Here is a 16,061-nt window from a genome sequence, read left to right as displayed (position 1 = left end):
TAAAGGTAAATGTGATTAAGGTTTATTACACTTAAACCTTACCGTTTTTGAAATATTTTTAATTTTGTAAAATTGCAGTATAAATTTTAAGGTTTCATTTCTCCGAAGGTATCAAAGTTTTTAATACTAAATATTTACTGAAGTTGATTTATTGATCAGTTATTGTGTTGCAATGATAAAAATTATACTACCTTATACAGAGTGTCTAAAAATTTATTTTAGATAATTACTAGCTTTAAACGGCAATAACTTGTTTAATTTAACGGAATACCCTGTATATTTTATGAGAATCAGATGCACAATTTAATTGTCTATCAAATTGTGTTAAACCATTTTTTACCTATCCCTTCAAGTTTTTGTAGAAAATGCATTTTCTTATAATTTAGACCCCATTTATCAATATACCCATGGAATATTGACATTTTAGATTGTTTTTAAAACAACAAATGTACAAAATGTACAGGCTAGTAATATGATCGTTTTTAATAAAACGATGAGCCCATTTGCATGCGAAAAGAAAACTATCTAAATATTTATAAAAGAGTATACCATTAATTAAATATACCACCAGTATTTCCGTTCAAATACTAATTAATTACATACTTAATTGTGTTCGTTAATAAATTATTCTAAATAAATGTGGATTTGAATCAGAAATCAATATAATAATAAGTTATGAAAATGAACGTCTTTGTTGTTATAGATAAGCATTTTTCAAAAAATGAAATATCATTTTTAAGGTATTAGTTTTTTTACCACACTATCTAATACACATAAATAATTCAGTTTTTTAGTATTTGGAGCAATTATTATTAATCAACGCAAACAGTCAATTAATGTAGTTTGAATACTGGAATCGTATTAATTGATCCTCTTTAACAAATATTTAAACAGGTTTTTTTTCTTAATGAAATAAAGGAACAATATTGACAATATTAGTATCTGTACTCTTTAAAAATTTGGTACATCTTTAAAAATAATCTAAAATGTCAATATTCCATGGGTATATTGATAAATGAATTCCAAATTACAAGAAAATGCATTTTCTACGGAAGCTTGAAGAGATAGGTAAAAAATGGTATAATACAATTTGATAGACAATTAAATTGTGCATCTGATTCTCATAAAATATACAGGGTGTTCCATTTAAATTAAACAAGTTATTGCCGTTTAAAGCTAGTAATTATGTAACATATATTTTTAAACACTCTGTAAAATGTAATATTTTGTTTATTATTGCAACACAATATCTGATCAATAACTAAACTTCAGTATATATTTAGTATTAAAAACTTTGATACCCTTGGAGAAATGAAGCCTTAAAATTTTTACTGCAATTTCCCAAAATTGAAAATATTTCAAAAACGGTAAGGTTTAAGTATAATAAATCTTAATCAAATTCACCTTTATTTTAATCGTAGAAACTAAAAATGCAATAATATACAGGGTGTTCCATTTAAAAAAATACAACTTTGATATTTTTTATTTATTTGGGACACTCTGTATCTTGTAAAAATATTTTTAAATTGTAGTTCTAATAGTCCTTCAACGAACCCAAAACTTACAATTTGTAAAAATCTAATCATTTAGCTACAATATTCCGTGTCGTATGTGGTGAACAACCCTGTTTATTCACTTTATGTAGAAAAATCAGTTTAAAATTTGTCTTGTTTCAACTGTCATTAGGATAAATAAAAAATTGCGCTATACAAATGTAAAAAGTAGTAAGAGTTAGAGTACAACATACATTACGATTACATTACAACATTTGCTGTCACACCAAAGGTGTAATTGTAACCCCCAAATGTAATCTACATACCAGATGTTTCTCAAAAGTGGTTCAACTCTATAACTTTTTTTATTTTTTCAGATAAAACACGAGATTTGGTATGTTAGTGTATGATATAAACTAAGATTGATTGACATATTCAATTGTTTTCGGTCATTTCCTGTTTCACCGGAAATGACTACAACTTTTGATTTTTAAGTGGTAACCTCGGTATTTTTTTACTTTATTTGATAGAGAATGACACTATGAATTGCACTCTGACATAGCATATTATGTCAACTTTTGACATTTTTGATAAAATAAAAATCGTATTTCAAATTTCAATTTGTAGTGCTGTGGCTCTGTTGTAAACACTAGTTCTTAATCTAGGTGCCTTGGAAAAATATATTTGATGGTATAATGTTTTTTCTCTCTTGTCCTGGCCGGTTAAAATTTGTCCAAATCGTATTTTTAATCATATCTCAATTTTATTTCAAATGAAAAGTGGGTAGTTCATTAGCATATTTGAAAAAAACATTATTTTACGAATATACAAGCTAGTCCGAACTGTATTCCGAAAACTTTGGGAGCATATTGTGCATATAAAAATAAGTAAAAATGTTCGTATAGATGTATGTCCTAAAATGCTTGTTTCTGAGATACAGGGTGTAGAAATATTATTTTTATTTCGAATTTTTCCAAATAATTTCTGAAATAACGTCAATATTTGGATGAAAATTGGAGTCTGGGAGATTTTTGACATGAAAGTTTGATTTTGATGTCAATATGGCTCCTACTTGTAGAGGACGCCACCTACATATTTTTAACTGGTTTAAAGAGCAATAACTTTTCGTCCGTACGTGTATAAAACTACTGAGGAAGAAAATATATATTTACGGTGTTTCTTACGTAAAAAAGGTCTCTTGGTAAAAATTACTAAAAGTAATGGTTCTCGAGATATTTGAAATCGAAATTATCAATACCTGTCATCATTGACATAAATTAAACATGTTGACTAAATAATAATTATTAAACTGAAATCATAAATCTGAAATGTTTTTGTACCAAAAGTTCAACAGAAACTATTTTAGCTTCATTTTTTCGAAGAAAAATTTATGATTAATTTAAAAAAATAAAAAGTTCCCAAATTTATCATTTCAGTCAATTTTCAAATCAAATATTACCGCTCTTCAGTCTACTTATTTGTTCTCAATAATGACATGTATTGACTATTTCCATTCTAAATATCTTGAGAACGGTTGCTCGTAGCGATTTTTACCAAAAAATATTTTTTACGTAAAAAATCACGGAAATGTATATTTTTTCACCCAGGAGTTTTATACAGGTACGGACGAAAAGTTACTACTTTTCAAAACAGTTAAAACACATGTAAGTGGCGTGGTAGTAAATCCCTATAAATAGGAGTCATATTGACATGAAAATCAAATTTCTCATGTCAAAAAACTCCCCTTCATTTTCATCCAAATATTGACGTTACTTCGAAAAAAAATCGAAATAAAAATGAAGCTTCTACACCCTGTATCTCCGAAAATAAACATTTTCGGACATATTTATACAAACTTTTTTACTTATTTTTATCTGCAGAATATGCTGCCGAAGTTTCCGGAATACTATTCGGACCACCCTGTATAATATAATTAATATAACTATACAGTTTGCCTAATACGTAAACATGTATCAGCTTCTCAAGAAAGGCCATCTCACACTTATCCACTCAGGAACGCGGAGCAAGATCTTTATCTACCTACCCCACGCTCAGAGTTAGTTAAAAGTTCAATATTATACAACTCGAAAAAAATGCACAATCACCTGCCATTTGAAATCAAATCCATAACATCATTTTTTTCATTTCGCAAAGCATTGAACTCTTATTTACTAGACAAGGCTTTCTACGCCGTAAATGAATTATATTTGAATTGAAAATCGAATTTGATCTTGTAAACACTGGTCTAATGTTTGCTATTGCTATATTTACTAATGACATCGAAATTAATTTATTTAGAGGTCATTGATATTTTGCTATAAACTGGCTAAATATTTTTGAATATTATTTTAATTTTTTTTGTTCTTTGACATTTTAAACATTTATAAATGTTTATTTTAACAATAAGACTGACAATATTATTGGTATAATGTTTTGTATTATCTTTTGTTTGTTTGTTTGTGTATCTTGTTTTTTTTTACTTTGTTTGTTAGTTTACCTTTGTCTACAAATTGAAAAATTTTTTGACAATAAAGGCATTTATTTATTTATTTAAAAATTTACCGATTAGTACCACACACTTGGTATTTTGAATCAAATTGTCGTTATAAACCATATGCAAAGATGTCAAAAGTTGACATATGATATCCATTCTTCTCAGAGAGAGATTTTCTATGGAATAAGGTAAAAGAATACCGAAGGTGTCATTTAAGAATCACAAGCTGTAGTCATTCCGGTGAAACAGGAAGTGACCGAAAACTATTGAATGAAGGATCTTCGCTAATATTTTTTTTTTAATAAGTAAAGGGCAACCCTCTATTTTTCTGTTTACGTTTCATTTGCATATCTTGAGTGGCGCCAAAGTTTGCATATTTATTTTAATTTTTTTGTATAGAAAAAAAAATTCAACCGAATACAATTTTTTCTCATGAATAATGAATCCGAAATCACACATCATAAAAATTAAAACTGGCTTCTGATATAATATTAGAATAAAATTATTTGTTTTGGTTTCAGATGCCCAAGCTAGCATAACCGGTCCTACAGAAATCTATGTGAAGAAAGGAAGCACTATTTCCTTAACATGTACTGTCAATGTGCATTCAATACCTCCATCATCAGTACTATGGTAAGTAATGTTAAAAAATTGTTTTATACAGAATTATAGGAATACAATACCAACGTTTATGTTACGTTCGTCAAAACACTGTAGCTTTAACTTTTGTTTTCACCACAATCATAACATAAGATTCTGCGTTACGTCTCAAGAGATAATGAGTCCAAATGATGATAATTTTTGTTATTTGAGACTTAATTTGTTACAAAGTTTTATCCAGAATATCTATTTCTTTGTGTAAGGTCCTTTTTTTGAACAAACAACATCATATTTTTTTTAAATGCCTCTATAATTTCTCTAAAATCAGCTTCAAAATTATTAGAATAGATGAAATATTATTAAGATAAAAAAAATGTACCTAAAAATACTATACAGGGTTGTTCACCACATACGACTCGGAGTATTGTAGCTAAACGATTAGATTTTTACAAATTGTAAGTTTTGGGTTCGTTGAAGGACTATTAGAGCTACAATTTAAAAATATTTTTACCAGATACAGAGTGTCCCAAATAAATAAAAAATATCAAAGTTGTATTTTTTTTAAATTGAACACCCTGTATATTATTACATTTTTAGTTTCTACGATTAAAATAACGGTAAATTTGATTAAGGTTTATTACACTTAAACCTGACCGTTTTTGAAATATTTTCAATTTTGTGAAATTGCAACAAAAATTTTAAGGCTTCATTTCTCCAAGAGTATCAAAGTTTTTAATACTAAATATTTACTGAAGCTTATTTATTGATCAGTTATTACGTTGCAATAATAAAAATAATACTACCTCATACAGAGTGTCTAAAAATATATTTTAAATAATTTCCAATTTAAATAGAACGCCCTGTATATTTTAGGAGAATCAGATGCACAATTTAATTGTCTATCAAATTGTATTATACCATTTCCTACCTATCCCTTCAAGTTTTCGTAGAAAATGCATTTTCTTATAATTTAGACCTCATTTATCAATATACCCATGGAATATTAACATTTTAGATTGTTTTTAAAGCAACATATTATGTACAAAACGTACAGGCTAGTAATATTATCGTTTTTAGCAAAACGATAATATTACCAGCCCATTTGTATGCAAGAAGAAAACTATTTAAATCTTTATAAAAGAGTGTACCATTAATTAAATATATCACCATTATTTCCGCCCAAATACTGATTAATTACATACTTAATTGTGTTCGTTAATAAATTATTCTGAATAAATGTGAATTTGAATCAGAAATGATTATAATAAGTTATGAAAATGAACGTCTCTGTTGTTATGAATAAGCATTTGTGAAAAAATGAAATATCATTTTTAAGGTGTTACTTTTTACCATAGTGTCTAATACACATACAAAATTCAGTATTTTAGTATTTGGAGCAATTATTATTAGTCAACGCAAACAGTCAATTAATGTAGTTTGAATACTGGAATCATATTAATTGGTCCTCTTTAACAAATATTTAAATATTTTTTTTTTATTTTTAATAAAATAAAGAAATTATATCGACAATATTAGTATCTGTACTCTTTAAAAATTTGGTACATCTTTAAAAATAATCTAAAATGTCAATAGTCCATGGGTATATTGATAAATAAGTTCTAAATTACAAGAAAATGCATTTTCTACGGAAACTTAAAGAGATAGGTAAAAATGGTATAATATAATTTGATAGACAATTAAATTGTGCATCTGATTCTCATAAAATATACAAGGTGTTCCGTTTAAATTAAACAAGTTATTGCCGTTTGAAGCTAATAATTATTTAAAATAAATTTTTAGGCACTCTGTATAAGGTAGTATTATTTTTATTATTGCAACAAAATAACTGATCAATAAATAAACTTCAGTAAATATTTAGTATTAAAAACTTTGATACCCTTGGAGAAATAAAGCCTTAAAATCTTTACTGCAATTTCACAAAATTGAAAATAGTTCAAAAACGGTAAGGTTTAAGTATAATAAACCTTAATCAAATTTACCTTTATTTTAATCGTAGAAACTAAAAATGAAATAATATACAGGGTGTTCCATTTAAAAAAATACAACTTTGATATTTTTTACTTATTTGGGACACTCTGTATCTTGTAAAAATATTTTTAAATTGTAGCTCTAATAGTCCTTCAACGAACCCAAACCTTACAATTTGTAATAAACTAATCGTTTAGTTACAATACTCCGTGTCGTATGTGGTGAACAACCCTGTATATGTTATAAAAATATATTCTGTGTATTCTAGGTATCATGGTCATTCTATTGTGGATTTTGACTCACCTCGAGGTGGTATCAGCTTGGAAACAGAAAAAACGGAAATAGGTACCACCAGCAAGCTATTGGTAACCAAGGCCCTACTAACAGACACGGGGAACTACACGTGCATGCCATCAAATGCCAGTCCAGCGTCTGCATTCGTGCACGTGCTCAACGGTAAGATACATAATTAAAAATTACAGGGCTTTCGATTTGAAATGGTAAATGATAACATTATATCAACTTTTGGCTCCCCGTATACGAGCGTCACGATATTTTAAAAGAGACATCATTCTCTTCGCAAAAATCTCATAATTTCTTTTTGTTTAAACGCTTCTACGATTTCTCACCAAACGCAAAGGCTAAACGAAAGAGAGATATTACCGCTCTTCACTTTTAAAATTACGTTCCATTTATATTTGACGTTACATTTTTAAAATATAATAAGACCGCCATCAGAGAAAAAGACAGAAAAACTGAATTTTCCTCTCTCTAACTCCAATGCGAGAAAAGTGGAAAAATTAAGTTGATATAAAACGTCAAAAATGTGAAGCGCTCTGTATTTTCCCGGAGTTTATTTTATTTTCCGACGGGCTTTTTTGTTGTTTTTACTCTTCAGTTTAAATTAAGTAATAAGCTTCTCAGTTTACAGTTGGGTGATTCGGAATCAGTGAGCTATAGAGATGTTGCAGCCATTTCTTTCAAAACTCCCATTTATTAGATACTTAATTTGTACGAGAATTGAAAAAGACATTAATTGGAAAGTACACGTAAGAATAGGTTATACAATAACAATAATACAAGACAAAATAATATTGGTACTGTTGAGAATTGGTATACAGGGTCCGGCAATAGTGCGTCGGGCATCTGTAGCTTCTAGAAAAAAAAATTGAGAATTTTGTTTAAGTGCAAACCTAAAGTATATACGAAGATGTATTTCAGGAAAATATTTTAACTTCTAGAGGGTGGCTCAAAAAAGTGTGAGTGGATCGGGAAGATTTTTTTTAAATGAAATACCTTGTATATTATTCCATTTTTGGCTTCCTTTCAGATCACTTTACATAATCCTAAGATATGAGTAATTATATTTGGATGGTTTCTGATATATAATAAATAAATAAAAATTATATATTTTTCAGCACATTTCTTAAAAAAAATTTAAAAAATCTGGATATTTTGTTTATAATTATATTTGTTATTTTCCATTTTTATGGAATATCACGAAGTATCATAAAATTAACATAATGTAAATAAGAAAAAATTACAAGTTCTCCGAGCATATAATCTTTCACCTTTTTATATCATTTCTGAATAAAATTCATTATACCGTCGACATAATATTATATTCGGAATAGGCTTCGACTTTCAGTACACTCACTTGACGAAAACAAGCTTCTTATATCCCTCCGAGGTACGAAAATAATACTTTACGTGAACGACGATAAAAACTTAATATGAATCTTGAAAAAATGGAAAAACCCGTCAATAAAGGGGAAGAAAATGCTACAAAAAGTTCTCGCAGGGCTAGAATTTCATATAATGTCCTACACCTACCTTTTTTGAATTATGTTTTTGAAAGAAACCTGTCACTGTCGAGAGTGCTTGTCCTTTTTATATAAAATGAAACATGTGTAGAAAACGACATCTTTACTCAGTGGATCCTACATCCCTGTTTTTTTTTCCTTAGTATTAATATAATTTGTTGGATTGACCTACCTTTTCAATAGCAAAATGTTTTAAAACAAAAAAAAATGGCATTTCAATATAATGGAAAATTTACTGTGTTAATAATATTTATATCTTTTTCTAGCGCATTTATTTCTAAAAAAGTCTGGATATTTTGTTAATAATTATATTTGTTATTTTCCGTTTTATGGAATATCACAAAGTATCATAAAATAAACATAATGTAAACAAGAAAAAATTAGAAATTTTCCGAGCATATATCTTGTATCTTTCACCGAGTCTTTCACCTTTTTATAACATTTCTGAATAAAATTCATTATACCGTCGTCATAATATTGTATTGGGAATAGGCTTCAACTTTCAGTACACTTGACGAAAACAAGCTTCTTATAATAAATAAAATGAAACATGTGTAGAAAACGACATCTTTACTCAGTGGATCCTACATCCCTGTTTTTTTTTTCCTTAGTATTAATATAATTTGTTGGATTGACATACCTTTTCAATAGCAAAATGTTTTAAAACAAAAAAATGGCGTTTCAATATAATGGAAAATTTACTGTGTTAATAATATTTATATCTTTTTCTAGCGCATTTATTTCTAAAAAAGTCTGGGTATTTTGTTTATAATTATATTTGTTATTTTCCGTTTTGTGGAATATCACAAAGTATCATAAAATAAACATAATGTAAATACGAAAAAATTAGAAATTTTCCGAGCATATATCTTGTATCTTTCACCGAGTCTTTCACCTTTTTATAACATTTCTGAATAAAATTCATTATACCGTCGACATAATATTGTATTGGGAATAGGCTTCAACTTTCAGTACACTCACTTGATGAAAACAAGCTTCTTATATCCCTCCGAGGTACGAAAATAATACTTTACGTGAACGACGATAAAAACTTAATATGAATCTTGAAAAAATGGAAAAACCCGTCAAAAAATGGGAAGAAAATGCTACAAAAAGTTCTCGCAGGGCTAGAATTTCATATAATGTCCTACACCTACCTTTTTTCGAATTATGTTTTTGAAAGAAACCTGTCACTGTCGAGAGTGCTTGTCCTTTTTATATAAAATGAAACATGTGTAGAAAACGACATCTTTACTCAGTGGAACCTACACCCCTGTTTTTTTTTCCTTAGTATTAATATAATTTGTTGGATTGACCTACCTTTTCAATAGCAAAATGTTTTAAAACAAAAAAAATGGCATTTCAATATAATGGAAAATTTACTGTATTAATAATATTTATATCTTTTTCTAGCGCATTTATTTCTAAAAAAGTCTGGGTATTTTGTTTATAATTATATTTGTTATTTTCCGTTTTATGGAATATCACAAAGTATCATAAAATAAACATAATGTAAACAAGAAAAAATTAGAAATTTTCCGAGCATATATCTCGTAACTTTCACCGAGTCTTTCACCTTTTTATATCATTTCTGAATAAAATTCATTATACCGTCGACATAATATTGTATTGGGAATAGGCTTCAACTTTCAGTACACTCACTTGACGAAAACAAGCTTTTTATATCCCTCCGAGGTACGAAAATAATACTCTACGTGAACGACGATAAAAACTTAATATGAATCTTGAAAAAAAATGGAAAACACCGTCAAAAATGGGAAGAAAATGCTACAAAAAGTTCTCGCAGGGCTAGAATTTCATATAATGTCTCACACCTACTTTTTTTGAATTATGTTTTTGAAAGAAACCTGTCACAGTCGAGAGTGCTTGTCCTTTTTATATAAAATGAAACATGTGTAGAGAACGACATCTTTACTCAGTGGATCCTATATCCCTGTTTTTTTTTTCTTTAGTATTAATATAATTTATTGGATTTTGACCTACCTTTTCAATAGCAAAGTGTTTTAAAACAAAAAAAAGCATTTTAATATAATGGAAAGTGTACTGTCTTAATAATATCTATATCTTTTTCTAGAGCATTTATTTCTAAAAAAAAGTCTGGATATTTTGTCTATAATTATATTTGTTATTTTCCAAGTTTTATAAAATATCACAAAGTATATTTTCCGAACATATATCTTGTATTTTTCACCTTTTTATGTCATTTCTGAATAAAATTCATTATACCGTCGACATAATATTGTACTGGGAATAGGCTTCAACTTTCAGTACACTCACTTGACGAAAACAAGCTTCTTATATCCCTCCGAGGTAGGAAAATAATACTCTACATGAAAAACGATAAAAACTTAATATGAATCTTGAAAAAAATGGAAAACCCCGTCAAAAAATGGGAAGAAAATGCTACAAAAAGTTCTCCCAGGGCTAGAATTTGATATAATGTCTCACACCTACCTTTTTTGAATTATATTTTTGAAAGAAACCTGTCATTGTCGAGAGTGCTTGTCCTTTTTATATAAAATGAAACATGTGTAGAAAACGACATCTTTACTCAGTGGATCCTACATCCCTGTTTTTTTTCCTTAGTATTAATATAATTTGTTGGATTGACCTACCTTTTCAATAGCAAAATGTTTTAAAACAAAAAAATGGCATTTCAATATAATGGAAAATTTACTGTGTTAATAATATTTATATCTTTTTCTAGCGCATTTATTTCTAAAAAAGTCTGGATATTTTGTTTATAATTATATTTGTTATTTTCCGTTTTATGGAATATCACAAAGTATCATAAAATAAACATAATGTAAACACGAAAAAATTAGAAATTTTCCGAGCATATATCTTGTATCTTTCACCGAGTCTTTCACCTTTTATATCATTTCTGAATAAAATTCATTATACCGTCGACATAATATTGTATTGGGAATAGGCTTCAACTTTCAGTACACTCACTTGACGAAAACAAGCTTCTTATATCCCTCCGAGGTACGAAAATAATACTTTACGTGAACGACGATAAAAACTTAATATGAATCTTGAAAAAATGGAAAACCCCGTCAAAAAAGGGGAAGAAAATGCTACAAAAAGTTCTCGCAGGGCTAGAATTTCATATAATGTCTCACACCTACCTTATTTTGAATTATGTTTTTGAAAGAAACCTGTCACAGTCGAGAGTGCTTGCCCTTTTTATATAAAATAAAACATGTGTAGAGAACGACATCTTTACTCAGTGGATCGTACATCCCTGTTTTTTTTCTTTAGTATTAATATAATTTGTTGGATTAACCTACCTTTTCAATAACAAAGTGTTTTAAAACAAAAAAAATGGCATTTCAATATAATGGAAAATTTACTGTGTTAATAATATTTATATCTTTTTCTAGCGCATTTATTTCTAGAAAAGTCTGGATATTTTGTTTATAATTATATTTCTTATTTTCCGTTTTATGGAATATCACAAAGTATCATAAAATAAACATAATGTAAACAAGAAAAAATTAGAAATTTTCCGAGCATATATCTTGTATCTTTCACCGAGTCTTTCACCTTTTTATAACATTTCTGAATAAAATTCATTATACCGTCGACATAATATTGTATTGGGAATAGGCTTCAACTTTCACTACACTCACTTGACGAAAACAAGCTTCTTATATCTCTCCGAGGTACGAAAATAATACTTTACGTGAACGACGATAAAAACTTAATATGAATCTTGAAAAAGTGGAAAAACCCGTCAAAAAAGGGGAAGAAAATGCTACAAAAAGTTCTCGCAGGGCTAGAATTTCATATAATGTCTCACACCTACCTTTTTTGAATTATATTTTTGAAGGAAACCTGTCACTGTCTAGAGTGCTTGTCCTTTTTATATAAAATGAAACATGTGTAGAAAACGACATCTTTACTCAGTGGATCCTACATCCCTGTTTTTTTTCCTTAGTATTAATATAATTTGTTGGATTGACCTACCTTTTCAATAGCAAAGTGTTTTAAACAAAAAAAATGGCATTTCACTATAGTGGAAAAACTGCTGTGTTAAAAACGTATACCGCTCTGGTCATTGAAATTTTTAACGTGTAAAACAGTGATGTCGACAGCTTAATGGAAAATCAAATGTATTAAAAAGAGTCCAAAGTTGAGTTGATACATTTCTTCCATGCGGTATTGCCGGATTTTGTATCATAATTTCAAACCGCACAAGTAGGCGTTTATGAAAAATAATGCATCTAGAGTTGGAACTTTATTTTTTACAATTAGTTACTCATTTTATTACAGCTGTAATAGATTATATTTATCTTAGATATATTAACTTCATTTCAGTAGTATACATGAAAGTTTTTAAAATAATTTATTTTTTTCTAAACACATTTTCCTACAAACGTAAAAACCTGCAACATTCTATGCCGCTTTTTATTTTGTCTCTCTGTCTGTCAACCGGTCATTTATATATTTATCTCTGTCGCATGGATTAAAATACATACCAAGCAAATGAAGTGACCAGAGGTGTATAGGATCAAATGGTGTAAAAATGAGACATTTTTTAAAAATTTCAGTTTAATCTTAGTTACAACCAGTATTACTATTACAATCAGTGCAACGTAACCACTCAAAAAACAAAAAATGCATTTAGTGGGAAGGGAACTATAGTAAAAACATAGCATAATTTTTTTTATAAATGGCTGAAACAAATATTTTATTATTAATATCTCTGAAACTATCAGAAAGGAAGCCAAAAATATAATAAAATACAGGATGTTCCATTTTAAAAAAATAATCTGGACCAACTCACAGTTCTTTGAGCCACCCTGTAGAGAACTTAAAATATTTTTTTCTAAAATACATTCTAACAACGCTTTCAGATGGAGCGGAGCGTCCGCGACGGACTGTCCGCGACTTCGAGCAAGTACTATGAGTTTATACTAAGGGCTGGCAAAGGTTAGTCTTGGATCGAGATTTCCCTATGTAAGAAGTGTACAATGCGTTTATAATGTACTGAACAAAGTTCTAAAATAATGTACTGTAAAAACAGTAAATACGTTGCCAAACATATGAAATAAACCGAGAAACTGTGCACATTGCTAAGAGACGTGGAAGGGGAATAGTAGATTTGTCGCAGTCGACCGGTCAACCTCTAAAGCGGCCCATGCATTGCGCAGCGCAGGCTATTGCGCAACGAGTTGCCAATGTATAGTCCTGTTTGATGAGTTGCGCAATTGTTTGATAAGTTTCAAGAATGTTTGAATTCTTTTGTGCAACAGGACTGTTTGCGCAACGCGTTGTGTAGTGTATGTGTGTGTTGCGCTTCGTTGTGCAATATTTTAGTTCTTTCATCCAAATTCTTTGTTTTCTTTTTCGTTTTTTGGTATCATCGACATCATCTAGGGTATGTACGATATTAATTGACGCAATGGCAATTGAGGGCATGATTGTTTCTCGAACAAAGCACAACTTTTAATAAAAAGTTTGATCAAAACTTTACCAAGTGCGTGGGTGATGCAGTTGTGCACCACAACGTTGCGCATCGCTTTGTTGCGCAACTTGTTTGATAATGTATGGGCCGCTTAAGTAACTCTGTCAGTACTTAAAGTTTTAGGAAAAGGTGTACATCATTCACGATTTAATTACGTCTCGTGATACTTTATTTGTTTATGTATTTACGAATCGTTGAATTTTAATTTTCCTAGAAACACTTGCATTTTTAGGAAAAATAAGTGAGTTGCTGTTCGACAGTGGTCGCGCTATTAGAACACTGAATTCAAAAATCGATATCTCGAAATCTATTAGAAATAATCGATTGTAGTTTTCTCAAAAACTTTCTTAACATTTCTGGTATATTTTCTTGGCAGACAGTATGTGAAAATCTTTATAAATAAAAAAGTTATACAATTTCTGAAATTTGCTATACACTAAAAGTAAATGCATGGGTTGTTTAAAATTTTTGAATGAAAAAAAACAACCTTATCGAATTTTTCTTATTTACACATATTGTAAAAGATCCGATCTTCACAATAAAAAAAAAGTTTCAATATCTAAAGTGGTTCTTAAGTTATGGCTTGTTATGTGTTAAAAAGTTGAGTTTTTAAATTATCGCGATTACTGACGTTTTCTCGTTATAAAAAAGGCCACCCTAACGATATTCTTATAATTCCATTTCAGATGTTTAGAAACATATCTAATGATTTTATCTAGTTTGATAGGGAACTTTACTTGATAGGGAAAGGTGTACCGGCAACGCCGCAACAGCACACCGTCGCATTTCTCTCTCCGACTTAATAAGATCCTTATGCGATTTACTTCCACACATGTAAATACCGACCCAAAAGTAACAGTTGCAGCACGGTATGAACAATTTCACATGGGCGCGTATGATTTCGTCTGACGGCTATCTTGAAAAAACACGACGGACGGACGGTGCGCTCCATCTGAAAGCGCTGTAACACAAAGTTTAGGTTTACGTTTTAAAAAATACTAAGTTTTTTATTGTAGGAGCTACAGATGCTCGACGCACTATATAACCCTGTATAATAACTTGTAATTTAACATTCTATAGGTGTAAACGTTCTTCTTTATTTTGGTTCTTCGTTAAATAAAACATTATACCTAATTATTTTTTAATGACACTAATTCATATATATTTGTTTCAATGTCTCCTTCATACAAACGGAAATATCAAGAAAATTCCAAAGGAAAAGAGCAAAAAATGGCCAACCTGTGCGCGGCGCAGTTTAAAATTGTAAATTCAGTCGTAAATCAGCCGAAATTACTGCCGCTAGGTGGGGAACGCCAGAAATAAAACAAAAACAACAAAAAATGAGGAAGGGAGATAAGGAGAAACGTTGCGAGAAGTGGGAGGGGTACATTACCTGAGGGTAAAAGGAAAGACAAAGGTTTCTTCCGAGTTGTTCGTAAAGTATCTCACTTAATTCTTATAAACAAAAATTTAATTTTATCGCTGAGAGTTTGTTATAAGCTAAATCGAGGCTGTTAACGTTTAATGTCAAGATTTAAGTTTTTTTATAAAATTTTTGATCTTTTTATAGTCTCAAACAGTTCAAACTGAAGTAATTAACACAAAAAAATGAGAAAAGAAACTTAAAAATAAAGTATTTTAAATCAGCCCCTCTTTGTCTAATATAAACGAAGCTTACTTTGATAATAACACATAATACAATTCTCAAACGTCATCTGTGAAAATGCTAACCTTATCTAGGGTCAAGTAAATGACATCTAAGGTTTCACCTCGCTAATATTCTCCCAGACACCAATTTTCTTTCAAATATTGACGTTACTTCAGAAATTATTTGGAAAAAATCAAAATAAAAATGAAAATTCTACACCCTGTATCATTTTATCATTTTAGGAGATATATTTATACGAACTTTTTTATTTATTTTTATCTGCAGAATATGCTGCCGAAGTTCCCGAAATACAGTTCGGACCACCCTGTATAGTACCTATTCATAATATGCCTATCTATAATGTATAGGTTTATCAATATATTATAATTGCAATGTTTACTATTACTTATTCCTATATTGATGCATTTGTTTAAAGCTTGTAGGTATATTTTAACCTTTTTTATAATCTGCCTATACAAAAATCTGGATTTTTTTATTAATCCGAATTACCTAGCTTTAA

General features: G+C 29.2%; 1 protein-coding gene across 1 annotated transcript in view; it reads left to right on the top strand.

The window, feature by feature from the left end:
- The window catches only part of LOC115884056 (hemicentin-1-like), a 372,498-nt gene that overhangs the window by 345,840 nt on the left and 10,597 nt on the right, over positions 1-16,061 (top strand). The window contains exons 4-5 of the mRNA XM_030902507.1: positions 4,509-4,620; positions 6,845-7,032. Coding sequence (XP_030758367.1) covers positions 4,509-4,620; positions 6,845-7,032 — 300 coding nt within the window. The remainder of the gene's footprint in view (positions 1-4,508; positions 4,621-6,844; positions 7,033-16,061) is intronic.

This window comes from Sitophilus oryzae, unplaced genomic scaffold (assembly GCF_002938485.1).
Source record: "Sitophilus oryzae breed Bouriz unplaced genomic scaffold, Soryzae_2.0 scaffold_2009_pilon_pilon, whole genome shotgun sequence".
Taxonomy (NCBI): Eukaryota; Metazoa; Arthropoda; class Insecta; order Coleoptera; family Curculionidae; genus Sitophilus; species Sitophilus oryzae.
Note: the sequence above shows the minus strand (reverse complement) of the source record. Positions and strands in the feature narration are given on the sequence as shown.